Source organism: Haemaphysalis longicornis, unplaced genomic scaffold (assembly GCF_048455015.1).
Source record: "Haemaphysalis longicornis isolate Haplotype H1 unplaced genomic scaffold, Haemaphysalis longicornis Haplotype H1 scaffold_7, whole genome shotgun sequence".
Lineage (NCBI taxonomy): Eukaryota > Metazoa > Arthropoda > Arachnida > Ixodida > Ixodidae > Haemaphysalis > Haemaphysalis longicornis.
In genome coordinates this window covers 141,234,906-141,252,126 of record NW_027526422.1, presented here as the reverse complement: position 1 = coordinate 141,252,126, position 17,221 = coordinate 141,234,906, and the positions used below count along the sequence as shown (strand labels likewise).

Sequence of the window (17,221 nt, the reverse complement as noted above, 5' to 3'; positions counted from 1 at the left end):
CTTTTTGTTATCTTTCTTGACAAGGATTTAACCTATAACCACTCCTCACTGGCTTGCCTCATGTACAATGCTTAAGCTTCATGCACATACTGTACTTGGTACTGTTTCATTTACTAAAGCAAAGCTTCCAGCCTGTCTCTGATGCGTCTGTAGTCCACCCAAATTGCACTGCAGCAAAGCCGCCTGTTTCAGATGATGATGATGACGGCCGTGGCTGAAGTTAAAGAACAATAATACCCTTCCCGTGATGACGACTGAACCTCATGTTATGGAGCTGACGTCTATCCCATTGCGCCATTCCAGCACAGTCGAAGCAATTTGGATTTGCATGGACGTTCAAAATTACACAGAAAATGCACACCTCCATCTAACGACGACAATGTTTGTACGCTACAAAAGGTCATGACTTTCCTGCATAAGTAAACCTCTAGAGAGTACAATTGCAGTGCAGCAAACCGTCTCAATAAGAAACTTGTTCTCGCTACTCGGCTGGTTAATTTGGTGTTGTACTTGAGCTTGGAAAGCTTCACTATCACCTGTTGTCGTTTCGACAGAGGAGTAGTTGATTTTTTATTAGGTCTCCTCATCAGTAACTAGGTCACAGCTACGTATTTGGTTGCACACTACCAGGCTGGCCTGCGAGCAGACGCAGTCTGTCTGCTGCTAATTTCGAGTGTACCACAAGAAGCCCAACTACTGGAGGCATGCACCTGCTTTGCATGGGCACGCAGAAAGGATGTAGACCAAGGCTTGCCCTCCAGGCCATGCACCAACAGTCGTATGGGCCAGGTCCAAGCACCTTTTTTCCCAGTGGGAGCCCATCTATGCAGATGCCGCAGGAATAGGATTAACTGCTGTGTCAGCCCAACTGAAAGTTTTGTAAGCTAAGGATACTTTAAAAAAAAATGCGTAGAAGATGGCGACCTGAAATAAGGCCAGGCAGGACAACACACTACAAGAAAAAGAACACACAGCGTTGTTATCGCTATAGCAAAAGTGGGCAACCTGTGCCGAATTGTTGATAACAAAGATCATCCAAAGAGGGAGGAACGAGTGCGCTGTTAAGCATGAGCAGCCTTTAGTTCGTTGTACAATTGGCATGGTTTACAGCATTTCATTGTCATGTAAGTACGTGTATGTGGGCCAGACAGGACGCTGTCGAAGCGTCCATCTCAGAGGGCAGTTGTCCATCATAACGAATTCAACGAGCGAAAATCTTCCTCCGCATTATAAAAAGTGCGCGTGTTACCCTTCCTTCTATGAGACTGCGGTGTTGTGCAGGCACACTGATCAGATAGTTAGGCAACTGACTGAGGTCTTCTTTATCAATGAACATAAAACAAGTCTTTCAGCAAATTGTCTATCACTCTACATGGGCAGGAGCGCGTGCTAATAAGCACCATATTTCTCTAATCTAGGATTCGTTTTTGTGTATAACTTTTGTGTTTTTCAATAAGATGGCAGTTGCGAGTAAGTGCTTCCGTGTCCCTCCTGTCTGTAGACATTATTTCACGTTTTCAATGCCTTTTGTCCTCCAAATACTATTTGTCCCATATGTAGCTTCCTCCCTTCACCTCCAATGTACACTTCCCTGAGAGTTGCTCCTAGTGCCTCCTCACAACGGGCCCAAAATGCCGCGTAACCTTCACAGCCCCTCGGATGTTCTGATTCTGCCGCCGTAATTTTTTATACCCTTTCTCTCGCTCTGCTCCTTCTTGTTTGGCTCCTGGTTTCGTGCTTTTTTTCTTTCTTTGGCCGCGATGTCCTTACGCTCTCTGTACAGAAGTGACGTTTCCCATACATCCCCCCCCCCCAACGCAATGCAACTTAACTGCAGGAAGAGGTAGAACTCTGATGCGTGCACACGGCATACTCGCGAGATTAAGGCGGCTATGAAACACGCGCATTTATATGTTGGAGGCACTGCCCCTCACACATCCACGACTGCGCTTCGTGGAGTACGCCACCGGTTCGATCGGACTTGAGCAATGTTACTGGCTCCTACACAAAAACAACAACAATGAAACGCTTGAAAATGCGGGCGGAGTGCGTGGGGACATCGCACTGTAATTTGAATTTAGCGTGTGCTGCATACTCTAACGAGAAACAGGGACAGTGGGAAAAGAAACCACATGTACGTAGGATACGCGAAGCAGGTGTTGATTTGCGCGCCAACGTCTGGTTTGTCGTGTTCCACTGTGTCGGTTCCTCGTCCGCTAAATGCAGCGCACGCTAGATTTGATTCCAGATTATACAAAAATTGTTCACATCAAATTACGATAAGGAACGAGAATGACGGCTAGGAGGCCGAGGCGGCCACGCCAGCAAGAATTCACGCAGCTTTAAGTACACAGTGCAGTGGTGTAAACACAAAAACTGCCACATAAGATAACAATGTTACTGACCTTGCTGGGAAAATAAGCCCGTAGATGTCCTCTTTCCCGCTCTTCCGTGTCTGTGAGAGCAAATACCGGAAACCGACCGGCATGCCTGAGCTACGCTGAGCCCATGCTGCAAGTCTCTGTTGAAATGTCGCAGTAGGCGCAGTAGGTATGTAAGTACACCTTATCGAAAAGGAAGGTTGTAGGTGGTACCAATACTAACATTCACGGTATATTCACGTATCTGCAGCTTCATTTGGTGGCAATCAATACAAATTGACACGCCAGGTACTGACCGCGCAAAGCGTCACGACCGGCTATATTTTCAAAGCGCTCACTCGGAGGACCCGGGGAAACACTGCGCCTTTTTCGTCGTCGTCCTTAGGCCCTCCAAGTGACGTCAAGTTTTGATCACGTGACCTAAGGATTTTGTTGCTCCTTCTAGCCGCTCCGCCAGTGTAGCCGCCGCGAAGAGGCCCCACCAAGCGTCGGCCGCCATTGGAAGCGTGGCGGCGAGACTCCTACACTTGCGACCGACGGCTTTCCCACAGCAATCCTGATAGTAAGATGGCGGGTGGTCGCGCAACTCTTACCCCAAACTCCAGCCGTCACCGATGTGGGGCACCCCGCCGAAAGTGGCGGCCGCAACTGGAAACTCCGCAGTCACGTGCTCGCCCATTGCGGAGGCGCGATTCGGCAGGCCGGACCATGTTTCCACCAAACCCGCTACACTGTTTGCCATATGGGACACTCTCAAAATAACTAAACGTGTACCTCACCTTCACCATGGCTTACGAAAACGTGTGAAGGTGCAACATTTCGGTGTTACTGCTGTGGCGCACCATTGCAAAACTATCGTGTTATTTTATCTATTTTATGTTTATTCTGCCTATTTATTACTTTTATTTTATGTATAAACAACAAATATGTTATTACCTCGCCCGTCGTCCAACTGCCGTTGTCAACGTTCGCGTAGTCTTGAAGCGTCCTATCGGCCATGGATGCATCATCCGCAGTCTCAACCAGTGGAGATTTAAGCTGCTCTCGCAAATATTTTCTCAAGTCGTAAGAGGTTTTAACCTTGTCCCCGTGAGAATACACCTGGAAAGAAGCACCCGCAGTAATAAGTTTTCTTTTAGAGAACTAACAATTCACGCAGTTATGTATACATAACTTTGTACACAGTGTACATGACTTTGTATGTACAAAGTTATGTACACAACCTTGTAAAACTGTAACTGTCAATTATTTTGAATTTGACTAGTCTTATTACTTGCACGTTTTTGGAACCAGCATGGGTACTCCATTCGCGCTGACCTATGCCAATATTTTCATGGGGCAACTTGAAGCCAATCTGTTAAACTCTTTTCCGCAAACCTCAGGTTCACCTCCACTACATAGACACCATGATTTGGGAACACGGTCGCACGACTCTAGGAACGTTTATATCTCATCTCAATTCTTCGCATCCGACTATGAAATTCGCCTGCCAGCATTCTGAAAAAGAAGTGAACTTTCTGGATACTACCGTCATTATAGACAGCGGTAAACTTAAAACCACGCTTTGTAGAAAACCAACAGACAGGCAGCAGCATCTAAATTATAACAGCCGTCACCCGTGCAAACAAGGGATCTTCGTAGGACAAGCCACCAGACTTACAAGAGTATGCAGTGATGACGTATCTAGACGAATTCAAATCCACCCTTATGAACAGGAACCACCCCAAAAGCTCGCTCGATCAACGTGCATCTAATCTCAAAACGGATGACGTGCTCAACAAACATCGTCAAAACGAAAGCACCAGGCCGCCTGCCCTAATAACTAAATTTTTAAATGCCCTTCCTAACGTAAACGATATCCTGCGGAAATACTACCCCATTTTAGTCAGTAACGACCGACTTAAAAAAGACGTTCCCTGCCGGAAGCACCAAGGTTACCTACCGGAGAAATAGGATGATGATGATGGTTGTATGTTAATGGCGCAAGGCCAACTGGGGCAAAGAGCGTCAAAACAGTGGTTATCGTGAGGGATGAAGATCTAAATACTAAAATCACTCGATAAGGACGAAAGTAGAATGCGTAAAGGACAATAAGCATAACTGGTGTAGAAGCCCAGGTTGTGATTATGCGTGGTATAAATCAAGTCTAAAACTTTTGCTTCTGCTAAATATTTAAAGACACAGTGGACAGAAAGCATGGGATCGTCAGAGAGGAAAAGGGCTTGGTGTAACAAGATGTGTAGTCTGTACAGTTGTGGGAAGTGTTTCCGTCGTGTTGTGTGAAGTGGTTTGCATTGAATTAGTATGTGAACTACGCATAGGGCCTCCGCACCTGCTACACACAGGTCTTGAAGACCCCGTGAGCAGATACGAGTGTGTTGCATGTGTGTGCCCTATCCGTATCCTAGGAAAGGAAACTTCTGTGTGTCTGTTGCGCGTCTCAGTGGTGTATGGTCCCAAGTGTGGTTTTATTACCTGTAACTTGTCAATTTGTTCACTCCAGTGTGTTTGCCATGTTTTGCAAAGTTGTCTGATGTGTGGCTTCACATCAGTGTAGTGCAATGTGGTTATGTCTACTGTATTCAAGAGTGTAGCAGCAGCAGCCATTCAATCCGCGGCTTTGTACCCGGCTATACCGCAGTGGCCAGGGACCCAGTAACGGACCAGTTCAAGTTTGTGGATAATACCTTGACGATCAGATTGACAACGTGGTTTTTGGAAGACTTTGTTGACGATAATGCCTGCACAACACTGAGGGAATCTGTATTGATAATGCATTGTGTGATGTGGCTTTAAGGTATATGATTAACAACGCGAAGTACACCATAAACCTCTGCCGTAAAGATACTAGAATTACTATTCAAAGTTTCAGTGACATTAATTCCGGGTCAAAGCGCAGCGCAGGACACAGAGGGAGCAGTTTTAGATGAATCCGTATAAAATTCAGAACACTAATACTTCTGCTGCAGACAAGAAGTGTTGCAGAATTGCACATCTAGAAGCTCGGTTTTTATCTATGTGTGAAAGATGTATAACATCATACAGGGCGGAGATGCCATGGTGCTATAAAATTTGTTACAGAAGTTTGGATGGTACCTGAAAAGGAGACAGCAAGCTCTGACGCTTCCTCTCTAACTCTGTAAGATAAAGGCGCAGAGAACGATGGTCGATTTAGCAGGGGTTCAGTCATGGATGTATCATAAAAACTGATTTAAAAGAATGGTGAGGCATGGATGAAGTTTTTAAAACATAACAGATATCTGTGTATGCTCGCTGACGTTGTAGGTTCCATTTATTACACTCCACATAAAGGCTTTCGACCGGGCTAGTGCGGAAGGCACCACATGCCAGGCGAAGCCGCAGATGAAGCACTGGGTCCAGCATTTTGAGGGATGTTTTACTTGCTGACCCATAAACAACACTTCTACAGTCCAATCGTGAACCTATCAGGCTAGTAAAAACACGTAAAAGAAGTATTTTGTCCGCACTATATGAAGAGTTGGAGAGAACCTATGTTTAAGGTGTTTTATATAGGGAATGAATGTGAACTTTTCGTCAAGGACTAAACCTAAAAACTTCTGTTCATTTCTGACTGGAATTGAGACGCCATTAAGTTTGACGTCTGGATCCGGCCGAATGTAACGCCTTTTAGAAAACGAAACACAAGTACACTTTACTGGCTTAAATTAAAACCGTTGCAATCTATCCAGACAGCTAGCTTATTAACACCAAGCTGGACTTGGCGCTCGCAGATCGACATGTCACAAGAGTTAAAGGATAATTGTACGTCGTCTACATAGATTGAGCAGAAAATTGATGGTAGCAATGCCTTCTGGGTGAATTCATTTTTACAATAAACAGTGTGCAACTCAAAACTCCGCCTTGCGGAACGCCATTTTCCTGCACATGAACCCTGGAGAGAGCACTTCCAACTCTTACACGAAAGGTTCTTTCAGACATGTAAATGGCAAGCATGTTCATCATATTACCCGACATGCCAAATGACTTCAAATCGCTGAGGATAACACACCGCCAAGCACTATCAGACGACTTTTCAAGATCAAAGAATACTGTCATACAGTACTGCTTGTGGAGTAAGATATCTTTTATATATGATTTATTGCAACGACTTGATCGTTGGTAGATCGCTTCGCCCTGAAGCCTGCCTGGCAGCTCTAGAGAAGACCATTGTACTCTAACAAGTACACGAGTCTCCTGTTTATCACCTTCTCGAAGAGCTTACACAGGCAGATTGTCAGGGCAATGGTTTGCAGCAGAGGAAGGGTGCTTCCCTTCCTTCTGGAACGCCACTACTATGGCCTCCCTCCGAGAGCGTGGACTGTCCCCCGAAAACCATATTTTGTTGTGTAGGTGTAGGAGTGTTTCAAGAGTGTCTAGGTGTAGGTGCTGTATCATGGTGTATGTATTCATATCTTCACGTGGGACTGAAGGTTTACATGTGCTCAGGGCAGCCTTCAACAAGTACAGTGTAAATTCAGAATTGTAACCGCATTTCGACTTGTTATTTTCACCGAGGGACTTCTTTTCACAAGTGGTTTTGTGTTTCAGGAACGTGTTTGTGTAGTGTGCTGAACTGGAAACGTGTTGGAAGTGTTGTGAAAGTGTTTTAGCCTGATCTTTTAGCGTGTTCCCTGTTGTGCTAACCAGGGGCAGGCTGCGTGTATGTAGCCCTTTAAGTTTGCGTATTCTTATCCATACCTTGTGTGTGTGTCTGTATGAGTTAATGGATGTAAGGAAGGTACGCCAACTCTCTCGTTTTGCCTCAAGGCGCACACGCTTATCAAATGCCTTCACCCTTTTAAATAATACAAGTTTATTGGATGTGGGGTACCGGCGAAGGATACCGCACGCCTTGTTCAGGGCCTCCCGCGCTCGCCTGCAGTCCTCATTCCACCACGGCCTCCTCTGGTTGCGCGGGGCACCGGAGTCGTGGGGAATGAACTTTTCGGCCATGTCGAGGATGTGCACCGTGATGAGTTGGGCTGCTTCCTCCATTTGTAGATGTTTTATGGATGTGTGGTGTAGTTTAGATGTTTCTGTGAATGTACTCCGGTTTGTTTTTTATTAATAAAACCTGTTATGGGAAGATGGACTGCGCGGGCCTTTACCTGTATATGTTAGTGAAGTGGAGAAGTGGTCCCTACCATACGGGTCAGTGCCCACGCCCCACACAAGACAAGAAACGAGAACTGCGGAACCAATGACCAAGTCAAGATGTATGTATTGTGTCCCAAGTTATGGTATGTAGGCTGTTGTTTGTTGAAAAGGCATGCTCCAGAGGATGTAAGAAAGTCCTCTATCAGGCGATCTCGGGCATCCGTTCTGGAGGGCCCTAAAGAGAGTTGTGCGCATAAAGGTCGTCTGTGAGGATATATGTCTCGGGTAGCTGGTCAACCAGTGCCTCGAAACCGGAGCTCAGAAGTGCAAAATCAGGAGAGATGCAGATGGAACATACCGTTATCAACCTATGAAATATTATCGTGCGGATTGCTACAGCCTCAAGGACAGTGTTTAAATAGAGAGGGTAGCATGCTAATGATTTCCCAGCGACAATGACCACAACGCCCGAAGAGTGTGTGCAGCCAACCCGGGGCTTTCTGAATACCTTGTACCTATTTAAGAAATTCGTTTGCTTGGAATTAAGGTCTGTTTCTTGGAGACGCATGACACTTGGCTGATTGGCATGCAGCATCTCATTCACATGGTCAAGATTTTTAAGGAGGCCTCTGCAGTTCCATTGGATGAAGTTTGCCATTATTTTCATTTAAGGATGACTGGAGTGTGTGTGTATGTGTTCATATGTTGTCTTTCGGGGCTGTTACTCTGGGGTGGGCTTTTAGGCCTTTCTGTAGGTTTGGAAGTCGGATGCCGCTCCTTGAGCTGCGTCGCAGGCAAGAACGGCCCGACGTCCATTTCGTCGTCAGATGTCTTGGGGTGCCCGACGAACCGGGCCCCCTGGACTTGGACCCCTTTCGGGAGCCCTTCGTTCGAGCCGCCACTGCTGCGGGCGTCGGGGGCGCCAGAAGTGGCACGGGCGGTGCGGTGGCGGTAGGAGCCGATGCGGGGCCCCCGGTGTCCATCCCCTCGGTACCCTCTAACGCACTGGAGGACAGAGAGGCAGTAGCGGGAGCGGCATCGGCCGGACAGAGACGGCTGGCATCACAAGCGCTGCTGCCTCAGCATGCGGCGTGGTGAGGAGTTGGGATGCCTGATGCAACCAAGCGGGGGGCGCGAGATGGACCCGGTCAGACTCGCTGAACTGGGTCCCTGTGGAAACCAGACGCCGCTTCGCCCCTCGGCGAGCTGCGTCGGCGTACCTCCCTAGGGGGAAAGAGGCGAACCTCTTTCGCGCCTCTGGGAAGGAGATGTTCTCAGTTACTTTGACGTCAATGATCTTTTTCTCCAGCTCAGTTCTTCCACATTTGCGGGAGTACGCCGCATGCGCCCCACGGCAGTTCACCCAAAAGAGGATGTTGGATAAACAGGTGCTGGTAGGATCATCCTGTGCCGAGCATTTTGCACAATTTGTTCATCCACAGAAAGAGTTTTTACCGTGCCCGAACCGCTGCACTTAAAACAGCGACGTGGGTTCGGGTTATAGGGACGGATGGAGCAATGGATAAAGCCGACATTTATATGTTGCGGAATTGCTTAGCCGTTAAAGGTCAAGATTATGTGCTTGGTGGGAATCTCCCTGTCGTCTCAGCCGATGGTGATGCGCCTCACGGCTGTGACGCCCTGATCCTTCAGGCGTACTGAGCGTGCGGGCACGGAAGAGAGCCTAATATAGACAGTCCCAGAACAAATTTGCGGCTGTTGCAGGCACGCGACACTGCGGACAAAGTCCTTCAGCAGGGTCATAACCGTAGAATTTTTGGCCAAGCGCGGGGGAGAATGTGGTATTGGTCGAAAGGCGGCGAACCAATGTCTGCGTGGCCCGCGGTAACCCCTCCGGCATGGGCGGAACAGGCCGCTGATGGTGTTCGGTGCGGTCTTCCCTGTACTCACGACGGCGCAGGAGTATCTGTCGGCGTCTCTGTTATGCTAGTGCTTTCCTGGCAGTGACATCGGGCGGGCTCGCATTATTGATGGGCGATACTGTCAGCGAGATTCGTTGTCTAGCCGCATCTCGCGCCTCGCTGTGAGCCCACTCATTGCCCTCAATACCCGAATGGGGGGTACCCAAGCAATGGAGGCGGTTATGTTGAGGCAAGAATGTAAATCGAGGAAAAGTGCGATTAAGGTGCCCACGATTCCCGGATGTGTTGACGTAGCACCGCTCCCTCGCCTGCAGATGTTGTATGCGCGAGCGGAATCAATGAAAAGCAAAAGCTTGTGTGGTGCGCCCCTTGGTTTGAAAGTATTTCTCACCCATTGTGCAGCATGGAGAAGGCAAGTAAATCAAGGTGCGTTGTGTCCGCGCTGTCGGTACTGTTAAGGAGACCCGCATTAGCGACGCAATGGGTGGTGTCAACCCAGGCGACCCCACAAACGTGCACTAGGCCACTTTCGTCCTCCTCGCCAGTATCATTTCGTGGAGGAACCGAAGTCATCGCCATGCCGGTGTATACAATGGTGTGAGTAACGGACGATTTGTTCATGACGCTAAAGCTGTGCGCCTTGGCAAAGCGGCGCTGTCTTGCTGAATTCCGAGGCAGAGGTCCCATGCCATGAGGAAGCGGCTTGCCATCCGTCAAAGGAATGCTCACAGTCCATGGAGGGGGTGATGAGGGTAGACCAACAGCTACACCGAGTAAAGTCTAAAGCTCATCTAAGATGGATGGTCCCATAAGGCGTTCCTCCTGAGCTGAGAGAGCTTGGTAACCTAATTCCGACAGCCAATTCATCCCACCATGCGCATAAAGCTCACTTAAGGGTGTGTGTTTCGGCAACCCAGTTACAATCCGTATGGCCTCACGGTTAATCTTCTCGAGTTCCTCTTGCTGCCGGCAGGTAAGGACATGGTAGTTGTAAGCGTAGAGAACGCGAGAATTGATTATAGCTCGTACGAGCTGCCGCGTCTCCTTCTCTCTCGTGCTCTAATTTATACTTGTAACTCGGCGAATGAGATGCGGCAAGGACTTGCACTGCGTGGTGACTTTCTTTACCCATGTCGTAATTTTACCAACTTGGTCAATGTATGCTCCTAGCACCCTGATGGAAGGTTTCCTAAATATCCGTTGACCTGCCATGGAGAGGGAAAAATAGTTGAGGATAGCCTCGGTTTTCATGAATGGGCCATTGAGAACTACAACGATTGAGTTTTTTTCAGCACACGCAGTCATTCCCATTGTTTGAAGGTAAGTGTTAATGACGTCTAGGCCACCCAAGCTGTAATGTGTGTTCCTGTTCGCCAGGTGCTCCAGTCGTAGCCCAAATGGTAATGCCGTCAGCGTAGATGGCGAAATTTAATGACGGAATTTCCTCAAGCAAGGGCGGGAGGCGTGCCATAACGAGATTAAAGAGAGTAGGGGAGAGGACTGCACCCTGGGGTACTCCAACCCTGTTTTGGCAAGATGGTCCGATGTATTCTCCCACTTGCACTCTGTAGGTTCGATTGTACAGGAAATTTCTAATGAATGTAAGCCTATGACCACCTACTCCTGCAACTTCGCCCGAGGGCATTCGCCCTACGACGTACATCGACTGGGTGCTACCTTCAACGCGGGACATCACAACGCTCCCTTTGTTAGGGACATCTCTTGCCGCATTTGTCTATGCCGACGAGGGGCCAAAGGGCCTATTGTGTAACTACCCCAGACACTCCCACCATCCCACCCGCCCTCTCTAACGACCCAACCGCCCTCACATGCCAGCACTGATGCAGACAGCAAAAGTGCTATCATGCATGTCTCAAATAAAGCACGTATTTCTCTCTCTCTCTCTGATCCTTCAAGTTTATTTCACTTTTTTGCATAACATAAACGAGTAAAATGACAAAAGAGGTCCCGAACTTGACAACTATCGGAGGGGCCCCGTTACATAACGTAATTTTTATAGACCAAAACGGAGCAAGCAGTTGAGCAGGTTTTAGAACATCCTAAAACATGATTAAGACAAGCAAAAACAATATATCGAACAGGAACCATACAATAACGCTTCATAGAGAATTAGCACACAAATATTCTGGAAAATCAATTATACAAAGCAAAACCACATGTAGTTTACTAGACATGTAGTTTTCTAAGAAGATATAATTTAAATAATTTAACAAAAGAGTGTAATGAGCAACTTGACTTAATTTATTCAGGTAAATTGTTCCATGTCGACACACCAGCAAATTTTGAGGTCTGTTTGCCGTAGTTCATACGCACTTTTGGCGTCAAGAAATTGTTTCGGGCAGAGAATCGGCTGTTATTTGTGTTAATGAGATGCTCCCGGGGCAATCCATCAATGGATATGTGATTATAAACAAGGCGATATATAAATAAAGCCAGATTTAAAATAAATAAGTCGCTTACCGGAAGCACGCCTAGGTTAATGTATAAGGGCATGGAATGAGACCGAAAAGGAGCACATTTATGATCCGGAGAGCCTGATTTTGGAGAATTTGAAGAGGTTCGACATGGGTAGTATCTCTAGTGCCCCACGATGAAATGCAGTGCGAAAGATGACTATGAATATATGCATAGTATAACGAAAGAACAATGCGTGGGTGAAAATAAGGGCGCGCTTTGATAAGAACATGAATTCCGAAAGCTACCTTTTTAAGCAATGATTGCACGTGGTAATTAAACTTCGAATTTGTGTCTAAGACAACGCCGAGAAACTTCGTGGTATCAGATAAAGAGATAACATGGTTGTTGAGAGTTAGAAACGCACGCGAGGAAGGGTTTTGGGGAAGAAATTATCATAAATGTAGTTTTTGATGGGTTTATTTGAAGATTGTTTATGGCACACCAACGATGATTGTTTATTAAGTCTGTCGTCGTCTACGATGACGTCGATGACATTCGCGGGTGAAAAGTTACGCCTTGGACAGTTCGCGATGACGCAGCTCTTGCATCGGGAACTGCGGTATCTAGTTTTTCCTTCGTGAGTTGAGGTACACCGGCGCATTGGTGACCACGAGCGGCGTCTTGGAAATGGTAAACGGCGGTCGGCGTTATAAGAAGAATAGGTAGGATAGGACGTCACAGTAAATCTAGGTGGCTCATGGTGAATCGGCTGCTGCGGATCAAACGGGGAGTCCAGGAATACTGCTGTGTAGCCCTGATGGTCCCGCGGCGGCAGTAACGCGCTATATCTCCGGCCATTTTGCAATTAAAGCAGACGGGGCAGTTGTCCTGCGTGCGCCCAGCGTTGGTGAACGGGAAGCTGCAGGCCGTGCCAGCGGATGTCTCTGCACCACAAACGGAACCGGCAAAACCCTTGAGTAGTGAGGTCTTCCGACGGCCCCAGCGTAATGACTTGGCATGACCTGGACGATTGGCGGGCTTGGCATAGCTTCTACGACGGGTCTTGTGACGGTTTCCCCGTACGTCAGAGGCCCGGCAATGGGCAGAGGTGGCGCGGTGGTCACATAAAAGAGAGGAGCTGCTGTCGGCGGCGCGATGTCGGCACCGATTAAAGAAGCAGCCACGGGAGCGTGTTGGCGGGGGCAGGAGAAGGCGTCGGCCACTTGCTGCTGTATAGGACTGCTAAGACATGGAGCAAGGCTGGCGTAAGGCATTGGTGTATATGGGATCAAAGAAAGCTAGCAAGCAACTTCTTCACAGATGAATCGCTCTATGCGCGTCGACAAGGTGCTGTCGTTGGTCTCAGCAGTTATGCTCGACAATGACCCATCCCGGTCAAACGATCGCCGTGTCACAGCTCACTGTTTCCTCAGTTCATCAAAGCTCTGACACAGGTTGGTAACACCACAAACCGTCTGCGGGTTCTTAGCGAGCAGCATTTGGAAGGCATTGGCAGAAATGCCTTTGACGATGTGCTTGATTTTGTACTCTTCACCTTCAACTTCAACGAAGGTGATGTGTACTGCTACAGTTTTCTGTTTAATTTCTTTTCCGGCATTATCTGGAGTGCAAATAATCTAATCAGCAGGGTTCGGGCAACTAAAAGTCTGGCATTTCACGTTGCCGTTTTGACAGTATCTGACGAATGATCCGCCTAGGCACACTTCCGCTAGTCAACTTTCTTTTGCCGGATTGGGATCCATGGCTATACTGTTGGCATTTAAAAGCATCGCCTTAGACTCGGGACATCCGGCCACACTCTACGGCTTAGAAAGAACACATTCACCTTTCCCGCGGGCATCGTAAGATAAAATGTCAGGACGCAGTGCTTCATCTGAATTTCTTCATTCCGCCTTCCTACTAACATTCATTTCTCAGCAGTTACTCGTTGAAGCTGACGAACATGATGACGTTCGCCCTCCGTCTCATGCTCTAGTTTTTTTTTCTTCTGAAATGACTCCTCATGAGGAATTTAGCAGTGATAGATTAAGTCAACAAACGTCGTCTGTTTCAGTCGGTTGACGTTGGTTTTTCATTCTCACTTTAACAAGCAGATCACTGGATGCAAGGTTTAGAGCACTGTATTCTGAACCTCCAACAGACTAGATGGATTTTCCCAAAATAATAACTGCCTGCGTAGCATTTTCGGTATCGTCTACAGTATGCATTACAAGAACGTTATGAAAATTTTTCATGTTCCCATTGGGACGCCGCTAGGGGGCCGAACTATGCGGTCGTGCCTCGCATAACGTCTCGAATATTTTACAACAGTTCTGGAACGTCGTTTCGCTGACACACGTAAGTGGTGAGACAGCTTCCTTACCATGTGCTGACCACCCCGGATGACCATTCGGCCCCACCGGACTTTTCGTGCTCGTAAATCGATCAACGCAGCTATCAAAAGACAGTTAAGCCTAACGAACCGACGGCGTGCTTCGGAACCAGCGGCGGCGGCTGCCGCTGCCGACGCAGCTGCCGGCGCAACTTCAAGTGTGGCCAAAGCCTCCGCGCCGCCACTTTGTGATATGAACGTGGACGAAATCCAGCAGAGTAACATGGACAACCACGAAGCTCATGAAGTGCCACCGAGCGCCCGCTCCAGCCCAGCTGGCCGCTACGACGCTGCCCAAGGTGAAGACGCCGAACGTGATCATCTGATGAACGAAGACGACGGCGGTGAATGGCATCGCGTCTTGCCTACCAAGAAGAACAAGGTCACCAAAACCGAAAGGGTAAGTCGGACTCGTTTCTCACTGCAGTTGAGACCACTGGTTAAGATGAAAGTACGAGATATCCCCAGACAGGCCATAGCTAACGCCATTGGCTCTAGCTCTCCCAGCGCCGAACTTGCTGAAATGGCTGCTATTAGGTATGACGACGCCGCTAATAGCGCCCACATCACCCTCTACGATGCCGAACATGCTGCTAGGCTTTCCAGAACTGACCACCTCACGTACCGGCACAACGGGCGACTTGAAACCATAGAGGTGACGGTCGACCGAATGGACTTTAACAAAAACACGATTCGCGGAGTTATACGGGTTGACCCGGCTGAAAGTAACGACACCATCTTCAATTGGCTGCGTTGCGAACAGGCCGAAATACTACGAGTTCAGAAGATAGGGAAGTCGGACCGCGCCATTATCACCTTCAACTCTGCAGTCCTTCCACGAGTTGTTAAGTATTACATGGAACTGGTGAGAGTAGCGGAATACAAACCGAAGAGGATAGTATGCTTCAACTGCCATACACTGGGCCACATGGCGAAATTCTGTCCTGCCTCGAGTGTCTGCCGGGACTGTGGCCGCCCACATGCCACAGAAGAAGAGTGCGATAACAACCCCTTCTGTGCGGCGTGCAAGGAGCCCGGTCACCTCGCAGTTAGTCCAGTATGCCCTAGCCGCATGGGGAAATCGGCCGACCTAGATCAAGATGCCACAAAAAATGAAACGTCAAAAACGAACAAGAACACATCGAAGCTCAAAAATGGGATCTCTTGGGCCGACGTGGTCCACACCCAACAAAAGGACGACCCTTTTCCTCCATCAACTCGAACAATGAATACTATCATGCAAGAGAACAACAGTCTTAAACAGGAACTTCAAGAACTCCGTGCCGAGCTGCAGCAACTCCGCTCGGAACTCAGTCAAGCCCGAACACAGCAGCAGCGACGCCAATCCACCTCTCCGGTTCCGCCGCCAGCGCGCCGAAGCCGGTCTCGAGTGAAGAAAAAAATTTTGCCGCAGCAACATTCGGACAACACGCAAAAATGGGTTACGAAACACATGCTGGAACAACGGGACGCGCATTTGAAGTTCGAAGCCTCCAAGGAACTACAAAAAGCATTTAAAGGGATTCATGAGTTACAAGGGCACGTACACACGCTAAAGGCCGACATTCAACAACTAGCCGACCAGCTCCGCTCATTTATTGAAACCGTCACCCCCGAGGAGACAAAGCGTAAGAAAAAGCATTCCCAGCACTGACTTCCCGCCTACGACGCGATGCCAATAGACTCATTGTACAATGGAACTGCCGTAGTTTTTCACAGAACGGTCCCCTTCTAAAGTACCAGATCAGTACTCACAATCCCATAGCCATCCTGTTACAGGAAACACGGGGATCATGTAAACTCCAAAATTATACTACCTTTATGGATCCCGCCATTGAGCATGCAGGGAGGCATTCTCCAGTCATTGAAGGACAAGCAGCCATTTTAGTTCGCAAGGACTGCCGTGCCGTTCAACATAGATGGGACCAGGCCAGCAACGCTAATAGGGAGGTTATAATAGTATGCATCGAACCACCTGGTAACCGGCGCCTGCTTCTAGTGTCTGTGTATTATCGCCCGCAGTGCAGCACTGGTTACAGAGATACCTACGACTGGATCTCACATATCACGTCTCTCCGGTTCGAAGGCCCCATCGTGATTGGAGGGGACTTCAATGCACGCAGCACACTTTGGGGTTATTCCCACACGGATATTAGAGGGAAAAACCTTGAGAATGCCCTCGAATTCAGCCACCTTATCCTTCGCAACGAGCCATTTCACCCGACGCGGGTAGGCCTACACCGCAATCAAACTGATACCACGCCGGACCTTACTTTTTCAACCCCAGGATTTATCAAGCGATGGCAACCACTAAACACGACATGGGGCAGTGATCATTACCCCATTTTTCTTCATATCAACATTAAGAAGATGCGCCAACGGACCACCCTTAAAACCCTCAATTGGAACACTTTCCGAGATAACTTTCGCGTGGAAGAGGACCCCGCTCTACTCGAGTTTGTACACAACGTCACGGATGCGAGGACTATGGCTTTTGAAACTGTTACAAGCACAGTCGATGTAGAGGTCCCCGACGCTCACATGACCCGCCTCCTTCGGACAGCCGAGCACCTTACTGAGCGGTACCGCGCGGGCGGAAAACGGCACCGGGATCTGATACGTCTGAAGAAACATTATAAAGTAGTTAATGCCTACCAAAGAAACCTTCAAACAGAGAAATGGCACAACCTCTGTCACCGCTTGGGTCAAGAGAAAGGTCTTGCCCATCTGTGGAGCATTTTTCGAAGCTTGGCGGGCAAGACAAAATCAAAACTTCCTATTGTTGACGAGTTGATGTTACAGGCAGATCCCTACGATGTCGAGGACAAGATTATCCACACGTTCTTCCCCCACGCCACGTGCGATAAGGCACAACTGTCCCGTCTACCCTGCCTCTCAGTCCCCAACCGACAGGAGTCGCTTGACGAACCCTTCACAATGGGCGAGCTCCAGGTGGCTCTGGGACAAGGCAAACCTCGCTCGGCCCCTGGCCATGACGGGGTTACGTGGCAGGACCTCCGTAATCTTCC

General features: G+C 48.4%; 1 protein-coding gene across 7 annotated transcripts in view; it reads right to left on the bottom strand.

The window, feature by feature from the left end:
- LOC144147085 (uncharacterized) overlaps window positions 1–17,221 on the bottom strand; it is a 256,503-nt gene that overhangs the window by 135,795 nt on the left and 103,487 nt on the right. For 6 of the 7 annotated variants that reach the window (XM_077679133.1, XM_077679135.1, XM_077679130.1 and 3 more), the window contains one exon: window positions 3,318–3,482. The exons of the other annotated variant lie outside the window; for it this stretch is intronic. In XM_077679133.1, coding sequence (XP_077535259.1) covers window positions 3,318–3,482 — 165 coding nt within the window. The remainder of the gene's footprint in view (window positions 1–3,317; window positions 3,483–17,221) is intronic. 7 annotated transcript variants of the gene reach the window in all.